We start from the raw sequence: 13,816 nt of genomic DNA, 5'->3' as shown, positions 1-13,816 counted from the left end.
GAAAAAGATGAAAGTGTCTCATTAAGAAAATGAAATACTACTGGGGTGCCTGGGTGGCTCAGTCGGTTAAGCGTCCGACTTCGGCTCAGGTCATGATCTCATGGTTTGTGGGTTCGGGCCCTGCATCAGGCTCTATGCTGACAGCTCAGTGCCTGGAGCCTGCTTCAGATTCTAGGTCTCTCTCTCTCTCTCTCTCTCTCCCAGCCCCTCCCCTGCTCACGCTTTCTCTCTCTAGAAAATAAAGATTTTTTAAATAAAGAAAATGAAATACGATATTAATTGCCCATCAGAACTAGAACTTGTTTTTCTCCTGCTTTTGTAAAGATGGAAAAAGTGAATCTTGGCAAAGGGAGGCAGGTGTCCCTGGGTCCCACAGGCCAGATCCTTGGCTGCCCCACCCAGGGTCTTTTTCCCAGTCTCCTCATCAGTCCAGACACCCAGATGGTTTGAATCCTCAGGGCAGCTGTGTAGAACTCTCAGGAATACCTATTACACAATAGATGTCAATGAGTCATGTTTGTAGAATGGCAGTCAAGGATCTTGAGGGAGAGGTGCCGTTTAGACCAGGGATGCAGAGCCCTAGCGTTTCCCCGACTCCCCCAAGAATGTTCCTTCTGCCCAAGAACTCTGCCCCCAGCCTTGCCAGGGTCCAGACCCATCAGGCCCACCCCCTCCCAACCCTCCTGCCATCCCCCACTGTGCCTCTGAACACATCCTGGCTCCATTTCTTCCAAATTCCAGGGAGCCAGTCAAGGTGCAGGCAGTGTCAAGTCAGCATACCCTGCCTCCTGCCCACACTCACATTTTAGAGCAGGTTGGTCCAGGGTTGTGATCCCCTTGGGCTACTAAAGAGTCCGTCTGCACAGTACCTGTCATACAGGGCTGGCGTTTTTGAGTGGGTTCTCTTATTTTTCTTTATCCAGGGGTACAGTACAAACTGCAGTGCTCACCACAGAGGATGGGTTTAGAATAGGACCAAGGTGAGACTGTTCAAATGTCTGGCCTCGGGGAGAGAACATTCCGCTGAAGCATGCGTGGTGGTCCTTGGCCCATATAAGGTTCAGATAAAACTGGAATCTGGAGCTGACGAGAAGCTCAAGGTGACGTGGTGGTAGAACCTCTTGGAAGAATGCTTCCAGTGCTTTTCTTGTGATGCTGTCGATGCTTGTGAATACAGACCATATTGAAAAGGCAATTTCCTCCTCATTCTGTCTCGATAGCTCATTTTGGAGACTATAATTCTTCCATTCATCATCCGGGCTATCTTTCTGATAGTCAGTTTATACCAGATCAGAACGATGACTTTTTAACGAAGGTGGAATCGCTCCATGAGCAGCACAGGTGAGAAGAGGGGTGGGGTGGCCTACTTTGGGAACCCAGGTCGCACATTTCAGACCTTATGTTCCCTTGCGTCTGATGTGTTCTCTTCCTTTTGTTCATGAATCCTCTTTTAAGCTGTCGGGGGGTTGTGAGCCTTAGAGCTGTAACGATGGCAGATATATTTGGCATAACTAGCATTTCTGTAAAGTGCAAAATCCAGGAAGAGTTTAAGGGGATTTGCAGCATTCTTTTTAGGGTGTCGTTAAAATCTGTCAATTCCTAGAGACAATGCCTTTTTTCATAATTCCCCACAAATTGGCCTACCAGGCAAACCTTTTAACAGTTGACCACATTTGATACAATGGGCGGCTCCATCGGGCATCACTGAATAGGCAGGCAAGTGGACAAACGCCAGGAGGCTCTGTGAATCCCTCCTCCTCTCTGGCTTCAGGGCATGAAAATGCCTTCATTCCAGAAGGGAGCCCCAGTCTTCCGCAGCTGCCCCAGGCTGAGCCTCCGTTCGGCACATATGCCCCATTCTGGCCCCCTCGTCCTTTGCCTCATTTTATTCAAAGCTACGGAGAGGCATCTGTTTAGTCCAGGTCAGATCAGGGCCATCCTGACTGGGAAGGCCAGGTCTCAAGGGACCTGACATTCTCGGGAAGGCTGCAAAAACAAAGGCCAAGCAATCAGCGTCCCTTCTAAACGGCACAGCCAGTCCTCCCTCCCAGAACTGTTTCCCAGGCAGAAGCCAGCGTCCTAAAATAGTACAGTGACGTTTGGGAGTTTGAGGCTGCCGGAAGAATAGATAAAGGTGGAAAGACCTGAAGAGCACCTATCAAGTAAGCAACTTGGAACAAGGAGGGTGGGAATTCCAAACGGTGACTGTCTTCCGAATCTGAGTGCAGAAAGCCTACTAAATGAGAAGTATTACTTAGTAAAGGACTTGAGCAGGCGAAGTCCTATTCGGCGGACAAGAGAGAAGACCTGGTTTAGTAGAATTTAGGGTGAGATTGTTTAAGATTAATAACATAAGACATTTAATAACCTTACAGAAATGTTACCAATTTGGAGGGAACTTTTATGTTAAAAATTGGGGTTGTGTCCTCTGTTGACCCGAGAACTCTGCACTGTCTCTCACCTTCTGTAGTGGACTCAAGCAGTCAGAAGCCGAATCGTGCTTTATCAACATAGCACGGACCCTCGACTTCTATGGAGTGGAGCTGCACAGTGGTAGGGTAGGTACCCTCGGCACTTCCGGGTTCAGAAATTAATTTTGGAAGGTTTGGAAACTTCTTTGGAACGATGTGTTTTCCAGTATAATTAAAAAAGAGCTTTTTATAACAATATTCAGAAAGCTTATAAAGTTGGTTATCCAGTTGTTTTTTTTCATGTTTCATGTTTCCATGGGGGTGGGGGGGCCATGAGGATTAGAAACAAGTAGTTTTTGTTTTTATTATTTTTTTAATGTTTATTCATTTTTTAAACGAGAGAGCACGAATGCGGGTGGGGCAGAGACAGAATCTGAACCAGGCTCCAGGCTCCAAGCTGTCAGCGCAGAACCTGATGCAGGGCTCAAACTTACAGGCTGTGAGACCATGACCTGAGCTGAAGTCGGATGCTTAACCGACTGAGCCACCCAGGCGCCCCAGAAACAAGTAACTTTTAAAGATGATTTCATATCATGATAAAGAAGCAAAACATGTGTCTATCCATTTTCCAAGCAATACTTTAATAAGCCAGCATGTTTACTATTTCATCTCATTGCTGCTTAAAATATAGCTAATTACTCAAATACGACAGCTTTTTTTTTTTTTAAGTTTATTTATTTTGAGAGCGAGAGTGTGCACATGTGCACATATGGGGGGAGGGAGTAGAGAGAAGGAGAGAGAGAGAATCCCAAGCAGGCTTCACCCTCAGCACAGAGCCCTATGTGGGGCTCAGTCCCATGACCATGAGATCATAACCTGAGCCAATATCAAGAGTCAGATGCTTTTAAAAATTATGTTATTGGATCGCCTGGGTGGCACAGAACCCGATTTGGGACTCTAACTCACAAACCATGAGATCATGACGTGAGCCAAAATCAAGAGTTGGGTGACTGAGCCACCCAGATGCCTCTGGTTGTGACTTTTTAAATAAAACTGACTAATACCCATCATGTACTGAGTAATTTCTATCTGCCAGACACAGCGGCTTGCTTATTTCCCAATAGTCATGCTGTGAGGTCTCATCATTATCCCCATTTTACAGATGGAAAAACTGATGCTCAGGGACTTTTCAAAAGTCACACATCACAGAAGTAGCAGCTTTAGTACATGACCCCAGCACTAACTAATTGATCTCTGACCTTTCTATTTCATGCTAGTAATTGGCCCACATCATATACAAAAGCAAGCAAATATTGAATACCTGGTAGGTACTGGGCATTGTTTCATGAGACCACAAGGCCTCATTTAAAGATTATAGCAACCTTGAGAAATCAGTGTTCGAATCATCCCATTTTACAGTGAGAAAATGGAGGCTCAGGGAAGTTGAGTAAATGACCAAACTTTCCATATGTCCATCTTTACAATTCATAGAAACACTTTCACTTCTTTTGTGCCATTTCAGTCCCATGACCGTTTGATAGACAAGTTATGGGCCTAGGTAATAAAGTAGGAAGAAGATATGGGAGCTTACAAAATACCAACTTTGGGACTTGATGGTTAATTTTTATTCTGTTTGCAAATAATAATGTGCCATAGAATGTTGTGGAGAACTTTCTTCATTGGGGGACGTGGACTTTATCTGTGTCTGAGTTGACCTGCATTCTCCCTACCTGCTGTGTCCCATGAGTGACCTCGGGCCAGATGATTACCTACCTGGCTGACACTTCCCAGGGTATCAGAGGGAGCTGAGTTACCCTTGGCTATATTGTTTCAAACAGAACCCCCTACATATCAATAACTTGATGCCTCAGAGTTCATTTCTCAGTAGTTCAAAGGCTGCGGTGGGTCCCAGCCTTCCTCCATGCAGTGTCTCGGCAGCCGGGCTGCCTCCATCTTGTGGCTTCACCATCTTCACACGTGGCCTCACACATGCGGCAAGGGAAGAGGAAGCTAGAGGGTTGGCTACACAGCAGCTCTGAAGTGATTTAGCCCAGAAGAGACATCACTGCTCCTGGAACATTGACCATGACTAGTCGCATGGCCCTGCCTTCTACAGTACAAGTATAGCTGGGAAGTGTGGGGATGGGCGTGGGAAGTTAGTGGATAGTTACTATCCTGGGTTGAGCTGCGTGTGATCCCAGTTGGGTACCCAGTAGCAAATACTCTGGACTTTTGACTTGATCAGTCAGCAGTGTTTTGTTTGGCCAGTTTCTCCCAATTCCCCCTGTTCGTACCACTGTCCACAAATGATTTGTCCCATCACATCTTGAAAGGCAAAACGGAATGAAAATATAATTATACCTGCCGCATGTTCTCTAATTTCAGCTGATAAAAACCTTTGGAGAGGTGGGTTTGATAATCCTTATTATACAAAACGAGGAGTTAAGGCTCAGTAGCCCAAAATAACACAGCTAGTAAGTGGTAAGCCTAAACTTCACACTCAGTGGTAACTAAGTCAGACTCTGCCCCCGCTCCTATTTAATATAATTAGAGGTATATGATAGGGTAAATTGGTGCATAGGTGACTGACTCAAAGGAAGGAAGTGTTTTATTTTAAAATTTTAGTTTACTCGGGGCACCTGGGTGGCTCAGTCAGTTGAGCATCTGACGGCTCAGGTCATGATCTCGCAGTTCGTGAGTTTGAGCCCCACTTTGGGCTCACTGCAGTCAGCACTGAGCCCACCTTGAACCCTCTGTCCCCGTTTCTTCTCCCCTGCTTATGTGCTCTCTCTCAAAAATAAATAAAACATTAAAAATAAAATAAAATTTTACTATACTCACCTTGTTCTCAGATGGATTTAAAACACTTTATACTTGCTCTGTCTTCCATGTTTTCATGGTCTATGGCAACGCCTAGCATACAAGCTTTTAATAAATATTGAGGGTATTGGATTTATAGACCATATTTATTTCTCATTTGGATTTAAAGTCAGTAGTTCTGCACTTCATGATAGTAGCTAAAGCCTTTTCAGTGATGGCAGTTGAGATTGGTGTAAAGCTGTGCAGAGGGTAAGGTCTCTCTGGGGTTAACACCGTATCTAATACTGACTGTAGGAAATGTACAATTGGATGGATACTTATTTCGAGATTCCGTGGAATGATGGCTGGGCCTCCCTGCTAACTCTCTAACCCAGTGGGACCCAGATGTTGCTCTCAGGCGGCGCATGTACATTTTAGAAGAGTCTGGTGCTAAGCGTTTGGATCTTAAGCATCTGTTGCCTGTTTTCCATAACATTCTCCCTTTGGAGCTTATACATGCTGCTATTTATAAAAGCGTGGGTGCTTGAGTTACCAGAGGGCACAAGCATGTAACACACTGTGAATCTCGGTTCTTCTTTCTTACAGGATCTGCACAATTTAGATCTAATGATTGGGATTGCTTCTGCAGGCATCGCTGTGTACCGAAAATATATTTGCACAAGTTTCTATCCTTGGTAAGTGCGAACCAGTTCTAATTATTTTCTGAATCATGCTTTAAAAATATGCTGAACAAAAGAAACGTTATCTCTAATTTTAAGCTGGTATTTCTGAAGGAGGGGTGAAGACTCTACCCCAGGTTTTTACCTCTGACCTCTGAGGTTGATCCAGATTTGGTATTTGGGAAAAGTAGTTTGGTCTCCACTGGCAGCCCCTTCCCCCCGGTCACCCTGTGGTGAGGGATACTCAGTGGAAAGAGGGATAAAGTGGCTCAAGGCAGGTTTTGGAGTTATGGAGTCCAGATTCAGAGAACTTCCTTGAGGCAGGAACTGTGCCGTCAGTGTGGTTCTACTTAGTTATTAGTTGGACTTTTACCAAGTGTTCCGTTCTGGTCTACAAACTCGGGAGACCAAACAGACTTAATCCTCACAAGACCACTGTGAAAAAGGCAGTGCCTTCCAAGGACTTTGTGATGCAGGACTTGTGAGTCTTTTTTCAGATTCATGCATTTCCTCATTGAATGATCTTGAGCACTTAGGGGAGGTCTCTGAGCCTCAGTTTTGTCATCTGGGAACTGGGAATAATAATATATTTCAGGACTGTTGCAAGGTTTAGTTGAGGGACTGATGTAAAGCTTTTAGTAGAGAAGCTGATGTATAAAAATGCTGCTCATGGGGCTGTAATCGTGTTCTTAAGCAAACAATAAGGGAGCTACTTGGCACGTGGCCAGGAAGTACCAGAGTGGGGATGTAGACCCAAGTCTGTCTGGCTGCTATCTGTCCTCCGTCTGCTGCACACTGCCCTCAGCTGGCCTCCCCAGGCACACACTAGCTCAAGCAGAGCTACAGTGTCACAAAAGCAGGTGACCGCAAAGAAAGCACATTGTCCATGGTTCTCATTATTTAAAAGCCACATCATTATCCAGTGGCCCTTATGTGATTCTCAGCTTCGCTCAGCTACTTGGCATTCGGCTGAGGCGACGGGCCTGCTGTCCTTCCTACTGTGGGGTAAACTCTAGGAATCCGAGAGCCGGTGCTCCTCGGGGTCATGGAGTAGAGGGTACACCCAGCTGAGCCCTTCGTGCATTTCATGTTTCATTTTTTTGCAGGGTGAACATTCTAAAAATTTCTTTCAAAAGGAAAAAGTTCTTTATACATCAGCGACAAAAACAGGTGAGTCATGTCTACGTTTGCTTTGTTTCTTGTGTTTTTAGCCACTTTAGCTCTTAGTTCTTTAGCAGTTAAAGGTGGTTGGCCATGCGTGTGACTGGAGAGAGAGAGCGTGGCATGTGGTGGGAAGAAAATGGAAGTTGGAGTCCAGAGTTGCCTGTAGGACTCACTGTGCTTATCTGCTAGCAGATAACCTGCTTCAGAGTTAATGTCGACGGGTTTGGATCCTCTCACCAACTGGGCAGGTTACATAACCTCACTGGCCCAAGTTATCTTGTTCCCAGAAATGCAGTAGTACCCACCTCTTGGGGAATCGAGAAGATTAAATGAAAGCATTAGAGCACCTGGCATGAGCGCATGCAGCGTAGCAGTAAATATCCGCAAGACCAGTTCCTCCCCTTGCTGTGTTTACACATGTGTCCCCTAAGAGGACACCATGGCTTTCCAGATGACTCTGGTTACCAACATGGAAAAGAGGGCTCAAAGGTGTGGAAACTGAGGCTCCCACAGCTACCACGCAGAGGTACCGGAATTTGAATCAGAGAGGCTGCTCTTTCAATGACACCATGCTCTGTCCTGTTATGCTCTGTATTTTAATTTTTTTTAATGTTTATTTATGTTTGAAGGGTAGAGAGAAAGAGAGAGCATGCAAGAGCATGCAAGTGGGGGCGGGGCAGAGAGAGAGGGAGACACAGAATCTGAAGCCGACTCCAGGCTCTGAGCTGTCTGCACATAGCCTGATGTGAGGCTCGAACTCATAGACCATGAGAGCATGACCGGAGCTGAAGTCGGACACTCATGACTGAGCCACCCAAGTGCCCCATGTATTTTTCACTTATTATCACTATGTTCGTTTCCCAGGGTTTCAAAGATAGTATGTACTTAAAATGGCTCCACATAGCAGTGATCACTTGGAAATTAGGACACTAGAGCTCAGAGCACACCAGAACTAGAATCTGTGTCTCCTGACTGCCACGCCCCCCCCGCCGTTGCAAGATCAAAGGTGGCCCCCAAATGCACAAGGTGGTAATAAAACATGAAAACAGAAAACTTAGGTAGGATGAGGGTCAAGGAAATCATTAAAATGGTGATACGTGAGCACTCAATTTAACTCCGTGCTCAGGGGAAAGCAAATAAAGAAATCCAGAGGCTTATAAGATCTCAGGTTTCAGGTAAGTGGAAGACATGCTTCAGGAGAGATTTTCCCAGAGCTAAGTCTTAAAAGAAATGTATCTCACAGCCTTTATCTGGTTGGTCCAAATATATCCAACCTAGGAATGTACGCACATTTGAGATCAGAGTGTCCATGAAGAACCAGAAGTGACGATAAAGAGGAGAGGTGGGTCGTCTTTTCCGCACGAATGAGACACCTAACAGACCCGGCTCCTGAATACCCCTGTAACACTGGTGTGTGACCTAAGGCATTTTGACGCTGGCCTTCCACCACCTGTTACATCTTCCCCGATGACCACCGCTACAGACAGAACATCTAGGCGACATTGCTCCTTCATCTGTGCAGGTGAAATATCTCCTGTGCTTTTTCCTCCCAGACTGACTGCAGGGAACATATTGTGGCCTTCAACATGTTAAATTACCGATCTTGCAAGAACTTGTGGAAATCCTGTGTGGAGCATCATACGTTCTTTCAGGCTAAGAAGCTACTACCTCAGGAGAAGAATGTTCTGTCTCAGTACTGGACTATGGGCTCTAAGAACCCCAAAAAGTGAGTATTCTTTAGGGATGGTATCTGCACTAGAGTGAGATGTGAATGTGTCCTGGCCCCCACTGGGTAGTGACATCCTTGGGGGAAGGGACGCCATCATCCAGGGACCCCAGGCACGGAGCCAGAGCTGCAATTTCAGTCTCCCCAGGGGCAGCAGCATCCCTTTCCATGGAATCTCAGGTACTTCTATTTCCCCGCTTGCTTTCTGCCTCCTTGACTCCGCTGCCCCGGGGCACCCAAGCAGCCAGAATTGCAGTTGCTTCTACACTGTGTAGTACTAAGGGAAGCAGGTGCAGTGACTCTGAGGGTCATCATGGTACCCAGATAGCCCCTCCCACAGAACGTTCATTCCATACAGTGCTCCCTAATAACGAATGAACAGAAATAAAGCTTCTTGGAGGCGCCTGGGAGGCTCAGTCGGTTAAGCTTCCGACTTCGGCTTGGGTCATGATCTCATGGTCCGTGAGTTTGGGCCCCACGTCCAGCTCTGTGCTGACAACTCAGAGCCTAGAGCCTGCTTCAGATTCTGTCTCTCTCTCTCTCTTCCCCTCCCCTGCTCCAACTCTGTCTCTCTCAAAAATAAACAAACATAAAAACAATTTAGAAAAAAAAAAGAAAAGAAAGAAAGCTTCCCAGAGTCAAGTGTCTTTGAGATATACTACCTATTAACAATCATGAAATAATAGTAGTAATGAGAACAGCCAGTTGAGCATTCACTTGGTGCCGTACACATACTTAATTACGTTTAATTCTCCTAACAATCCCGTGTGTACTAGTATCTGCAGGAATCATATTAAAAATACTTAATGAGTAGTACAGTGGAAGAAATTACTCTTAGAAAATTTTAACTTTAGATTAAAATGTATTCCCTAAACTAATCATGCAGTTTATATTTTTGTGTGTGTTTATTCTAAGACTGCCTTCTCAAGACGAGATACAACAGAAATTATTTATCAAGTTATTGTAAACTGTTGCTTTGAAAAATTGCTTTCATAATTTTGCATTGTTGAGGTGGCTATTACTAATGAAATAATGCCCTTGTATGAGCCATTATCTTATATGTGGACTGTTATCAGGCTCTTCCAGTGACTTTCGTATTTGGATAATCATTAGGTAGCTTTTTATAGATTCAATTAAGTAGCGAATTAATGTTAGTAGCAATGATAGTATCTATGGCTCAAAGTGCTCTCTCTGAGCTTCTGATGAGCCAAGAGCAAATATATTTTCAAAGTTTCCAGCTCCTATAATATTGTCTCTAGTATTTTATACATTTAGTAGCTATTACTGACGACTTCACAGGCATAACTTACTGGAATATAGTTTTTACGTTAGTTGGACCTAATCCTTTGAGCCAGCTGACAGGATTAGATAATGAGCAGTTGAAAGCATGGACTGTTGCTAAGAAGACTGAGTTCAAATCCTAACTGTGTCACTTCAGTTCACATGTCTTCTCTTCTGTAAAATGTAACCCACATGGAGTTGGGGGTAAGGTGGGGCAGGTTCTGGTTATCCATTGTGGCACAATAATCTACGCCTATTTTGGTCCCTTGAAGCAACAAGCTTGGGGCACCTGGGTGGCTCAGTCCAGCGTCCAACTCTTGATCTCAGCTCAGGTTATGATCTCAGGGTCATGAGTTCAAGCCCCACGTTGGGCTCCATGCTGGTGTGGAGCCTACTGAAAAACAAAACAAACAAAAAACCACAATCTTTCCATTATATCTCAAGATTTTGTGGATCAGACATTTAGGAAAGACCATGTGATATAGACTGGGGTTTTTCAGTGACAGGTGGCTGGGTTGGGCTATGGGTCCAGGATGACTACTTGATGGCATGATGGGAAGGCTGAGCTCGGCTGGAGCCCTCACTTCGCTTTGTGTCCTCCAGGCCTTGTCATGTGTGCTCTCCAACATGCTTTTCTGCATGGATGTCTCCTGCAGAAGTTCAGGGCTCCAAGCACCTGAGGCAGCAGCAGCCAGCCATCCTAAAGGCCAGGTCCAGAAATGACACAGCCTCTGTTGATCAAAGCAGTCACAGGCTAGCCCATATTCAAGAGTCAAAGACGAACTTGTGGCCATTTTTAATCTGCCACTGGGAGTCATTTGGGGTATTGATGGTTCATGGCACAGGTCAGCAGTTCATTCAAGGCCAGCTTCAGTGCCCTGTAGATTTCACCCTTCACTGTCTCCATTTTATAAATGGGGAAACTGGGGCGTAAGGTTACATGATTGGCCCAACCCTAGAGATACATCTACATACTTGCATGTTGGGCCCCCTGATAGAAGTTCCACATAAAAGACACTTGCTCAGTATCTTCTAAGCTTAAGGGACAATGGAACATTTTTTTCCCCAAGGAATATCTATTAATAACCTGTGACACATACTTTGAGGAACTACAACATTAAACCTTTGAATCTTCTGGCTTGTCATGTTCTGAGGCAGCGTTCTCAATCAGTGCTAATGTGCCTTCTGATAGAGATTCTCTTAGTGATGTTGCTGCGAATGTGTTGATCAGGGTGACAACAGTATTTCTTACTGTAAGTTAGGACATTGATATTCTTGGGGTGTTTTGTGTTCTTCTGGGTTTTTTGTCCTGCCTGTTTTTTGTTGTTGTTTGTTTCGCTTGTGAGTTTTAGGCTGCAAGGAAATGTGTGCATCTTGTTGTTGTTGTTGTTGTTGTTGTTGTTGTTGTTGTTGTTTGAGAGAGAGCATGAGTGGGAGGGGGTAGGGAGGTGGGGAGGGATCTTAAGCAGGCTCCATACCCAGCACGGAGCCTGACATGGGGTCTGATACCATGACCTTGAGATCATGACCTGAGCCAGAATCAAGAGTTGGATACTCAGCCAACTGAGCCATCCAGGCACCCCTGGAATGTTTTAATAAGTCATTAAAACACCCTTGAAAATTTAGGAATGGCAGAACGGGGTTTCCTGACTTCAAATCCCATCCTTTCAAATAATTCTTTCTTTGAGGGGTCTAGGTAGCTAAGATTTAAATTCTCTAGGTGTAAATACAACACAGAAGTTCGCTTCGGGGAGGCCCTTTCTTAGGACATGGCATGGAATTCCACTGTCAAGCATTTTCTCAGCCCTCCTCTCAAAGAGTTATCTGTGATTTACAGCTAATGGCTCCTGCCAGCGTGGATGACGGAGAAACCTTCCTGGAAGGATGCTTAATGTTTGTATTCGTGCCGTTGTGAACAAAGTGAGATGTCCTTGAAGTTACTTGAACTGTATTTCTTTCTGTGTTGCCCTGACACTTCCACAGTGGCATGGTTTGGTTACATTTTAGAAGCAGTTTTGTTGCTTGCAGTAGTAAGGCCCAAGAAAGTCGTTTCACCAGGAGAAGAGATAACCAGGAAGAGCCAGGACAGAAAGGAACCGTTTTTGACCTGCGTACCTCTCCCTCCTGGCAACCTTGGCTGGTATCATCTGGGTGCTCCCCAGCCCTCCACCAGGGCGGGGAAGCATGGCTAGACTGTGTGCTTCATTTGTGCTGTAATTTCTTGTTGAACACGTCTGTGTGGAAAGTGAACCTTGCTTCTGGTTTTTCAGGTCTGTAAATAACCAGTATTGCAAAAAGGTGATTGGAGGGATGGTGTGGAACCCAGCCATGCGGAGATCATTATCGGTGGAGCACTTAGAGACCAAGAGCCTGCCTTCTCGGTCCCCTCCTGTCACTCCCAACTGGTATGTCCTCCTTTTTTTTTCTGGCATTACCCACTTTCTCTCTCTTAAAAAGTCAGCTTCATACATTTTCCCAGCATAGATGACCTGCAATCCGAGTTTATGTTTGTGTGCTTGCGTGGTGCGAAACTAACAGTTTACTGTTATGAAATCCACAAGCCTGGCTAAACATTTTCCTTAGTGTGTAATGCTGGGATGCTCTCTTTTAAAAGTTATTGGGTCTGGAGGCACCTGGGTGACTCAGGCAGTTGAGCCTCCAACTTTGGCTCAGAGCATGATCTCATTGGTCACGAGTTCGAACCCCACGTCAGGCTCTGTGCTGACAGCTCAAAGCCGGGAGCCTGATCCTGATTCTGTGTCTCCCTCTCTCTCTGCCCCTCCCTTACTCATGCTCTGACACTCTCTCTCTCAAGAATAAATGAACATTAAAAAAAATTATTTGGTCTGAGTTTGAGAGCTACAGCCTTCTGAAGTGCCCCTTTTGGGCTTATTACACGTTGGTATCTTGATGTTCTAGAAAGCCCTGTGCTAAGGAAGCATCCCAAGCTTTATTCAGTCTGTTTTCTGTTAACATCACACAAAATGAACTTTGGGAAAACCTAGTAAAGGTATGCAGTGTAGGACGCAGGACCCTGAGCAACAGTAGCAAATGCACTTGGGCAAGTAGCCTGCCAACTTTTTATGATGATGGCTTAAAAGGAAGGAAGTGGCGGTTTGGCCAAGTGGGAAGGGCACTGTTGTATAACTGCATCACCCAGACTCAGATTTGGGCTCTCTTGTTAATTAACAAGTTTCTTTACCTCACTGATCTCAGTCTCCCCTTTTATAACCTCTGTAAAGAGGTTATAAAAATTGCCACAAATGACATAACAGCATATGAGTGCTCCATAAGCAATTTTTAAAAAATCAGATGGAATTATTATCATTATTGTATTATAATGTTCCTCAGAGAAATCAGGCCATTTTTGTGAATGCCTCCAAAATGGCAAGGCGTCATCAGCAGGAGGGGGAAACCTAGCCAAGGACTTTGCCCCAGCTCCACGCTGGAATTAAGAGTATGGCTTTCTGGGAAAAAAAGAAAAAAGAATACGGCTTTCTGTTCATTTCACAAAAGACAGGGTGGACCTGTAAATTACCAAGGACGGATCTTCTAAGACTAAGGGAGATTCTAACCCACACAAAACGGAGCTGCTGTGCAGGGTGGCTGGGTGAGGATCCTCCCCTGAGGCCCCAGTGCTCTAGGCAGAGATACTGATGATATTTAGTGTTAGAAATCATAGCATGACTGAGATTAGTTTCTTGGTTTCCCACGATTTAGGCACTTCATCCTAAAGTGGTAGGTTTATGCTATAA

General features: G+C 45.1%; 1 protein-coding gene across 2 annotated transcripts in view; it reads left to right on the top strand.

The window, feature by feature from the left end:
- PTPN3 (protein tyrosine phosphatase non-receptor type 3) overlaps positions 1-13,816 on the top strand; it is a 108,975-nt gene that overhangs the window by 53,930 nt on the left and 41,229 nt on the right. The window contains exons 8-13 of one of the 2 annotated variants that reach the window (XM_039240748.1): positions 1,221-1,341; positions 2,471-2,558; positions 5,817-5,905; positions 6,997-7,060; positions 8,608-8,780; positions 12,332-12,466. In XM_039240748.1, the coding sequence (XP_039096679.1) occupies positions 1,221-1,341; positions 2,471-2,558; positions 5,817-5,905; positions 6,997-7,060; positions 8,608-8,780; positions 12,332-12,466 (670 nt within the window). The remainder of the gene's footprint in view (positions 1-1,220; positions 1,342-2,470; positions 2,559-5,816; positions 5,906-6,996; positions 7,061-8,607; positions 8,781-12,331; positions 12,467-13,816) is intronic. The other variant, XM_039240753.1, reaches the window with a different exon arrangement.

Source organism: Hyaena hyaena, unplaced genomic scaffold (assembly GCF_003009895.1).
Source record: "Hyaena hyaena isolate Hyena2069 unplaced genomic scaffold, ASM300989v1 scaffold_6, whole genome shotgun sequence".
Lineage (NCBI taxonomy): Eukaryota > Metazoa > Chordata > Mammalia > Carnivora > Hyaenidae > Hyaena > Hyaena hyaena.
Note: the sequence above shows the minus strand (reverse complement) of the source record. Positions and strands in the feature narration are given on the sequence as shown.